This window comes from Arachis ipaensis, chromosome B5 (genome assembly GCF_059453495.1).
Source record: "Arachis ipaensis isolate K30076 ecotype BB chromosome B5, ASM5945349v1, whole genome shotgun sequence".
NCBI classification, from domain to species: Eukaryota; Viridiplantae; Streptophyta; class Magnoliopsida; order Fabales; family Fabaceae; genus Arachis; species Arachis ipaensis.
The window spans coordinates 53,310,308-53,311,496 of NC_142440.1; the positions used below are offsets into that span (position 1 = coordinate 53,310,308).

At 40.0% G+C, this 1,189-nt stretch overlaps 1 protein-coding gene across 1 annotated transcript; it reads left to right on the forward strand.

The window, feature by feature from the left end:
* The first annotated feature begins 259 nt into the window (after nt 1-259).
* LOC148564204 (uncharacterized) lies at nt 260-730 on the forward strand. Its single transcript, XM_088487013.1, has one exon. The coding sequence runs from the start codon at nt 260-262 to the stop codon at nt 728-730; it is 471 nt and encodes a 156-aa protein (XP_088343139.1).
* The last annotated feature ends 459 nt before the right edge of the window (nt 731-1,189 follow it).

A 1,189-nucleotide genomic window follows, 5' to 3' on the forward strand; every position in this document is an offset into this window, starting at 1 on the left:
TAAAAAGTAAGTGACAATTGAAGAAAAGAACCAGGAAGAGCTCAAGGAGAAGGATGAGGAACCACTGGCTTCAAAGAAGGGGAAGCAGATTATTGAGGAACATTCACAAGAACAGAGGAAGGAAGTTAAACACTACATCCCTCCTCTGCCATACCCTCAAAGATTGCAAAGAGAGCTCAAGGATCAACAATTTCCCAAATTCCTATTAGTTTTTAAAAAGTTGGAAATCAATATTCCACTTGCTGAAGCATTAGAGCAGATGCCTCTATATGCAAAATTTCTCAAGGAGCTCATCAATAAAAAGAGAAGCTGGAATGAGAAAGAAACGATGCTCTTAACCCAAGAGTGCAGTGCAGTCATCCAGAAAGGGCCCCCACCGAAACTCAAAGATCTTGGAAGTTTCTTTCTGCCTAGTATCGTTGGCAATATGTCCATTGAGAGGGAATTATGTGATTTAGGATCAAGCATCAATCTGATGCCCTTATCTATGATGAGAAAGTTGGCCATAGAAGAAGTGAAACCTATAAGGATGACCTTGCAACGTCCCGATAGATCATTGGTAATCCCTAATGGAGAGGTTGAGAATCTCCTATTCAAGGTGAATAAGTTCATATTCCCAGCAGATTTTGTGATCTTGCATTTAGATGAGGAGGGAGGAGACTCTATCATATTAGGAAGACCTTTTCTAGCCATAGCAAGGGCCATCATTGATGTAAAAAAGGGGAAATGACTTTGAGAGCACATGATGAGAAGATCATTCTGAATGTCTTTAAGGAAATGCAGCATACTGTTGAAGATAATAGCTGCATGAGAGTTGAAAAGAAAGGCTTAAACTGGAAGGAAAAAGCCTAGGAGGCACTCATCAGCTCACCTATGAAGCAAAAGATAAACAGAGGAGAAGAACAATAGGGGAATGAAGATGTAAAGACTGAGAAAATAAAGCAAGAAGAGATTGAGAAATTGATCACTAGAAAAAAAGACCCTGATATAAAGCCTGCTGTGAAGACAGAAGGGCCACCGAAGAAAGGTAAGAAGAGCAAGAAAAAGGGTCCAAGAGGGTGGAGAAACAAAAGAATACCAACTGAGGCATTCTCAGAAGGAGACAAAGTGAAACTGATCTACCAACAGTTGGAGACAGGCTCACAAACTGATGATTATTACACTGTTAATAAAATACTCTCATTGGAGC

Bases quoted from the DNA above. Each gene is read 5' to 3' on its own strand.
- LOC148564204 (XM_088487013.1), top strand. From the start codon at position 260: ATGCCTCTATATGCAAAATTTCTCAAGGAGCTCATCAATAAAAAGAGA.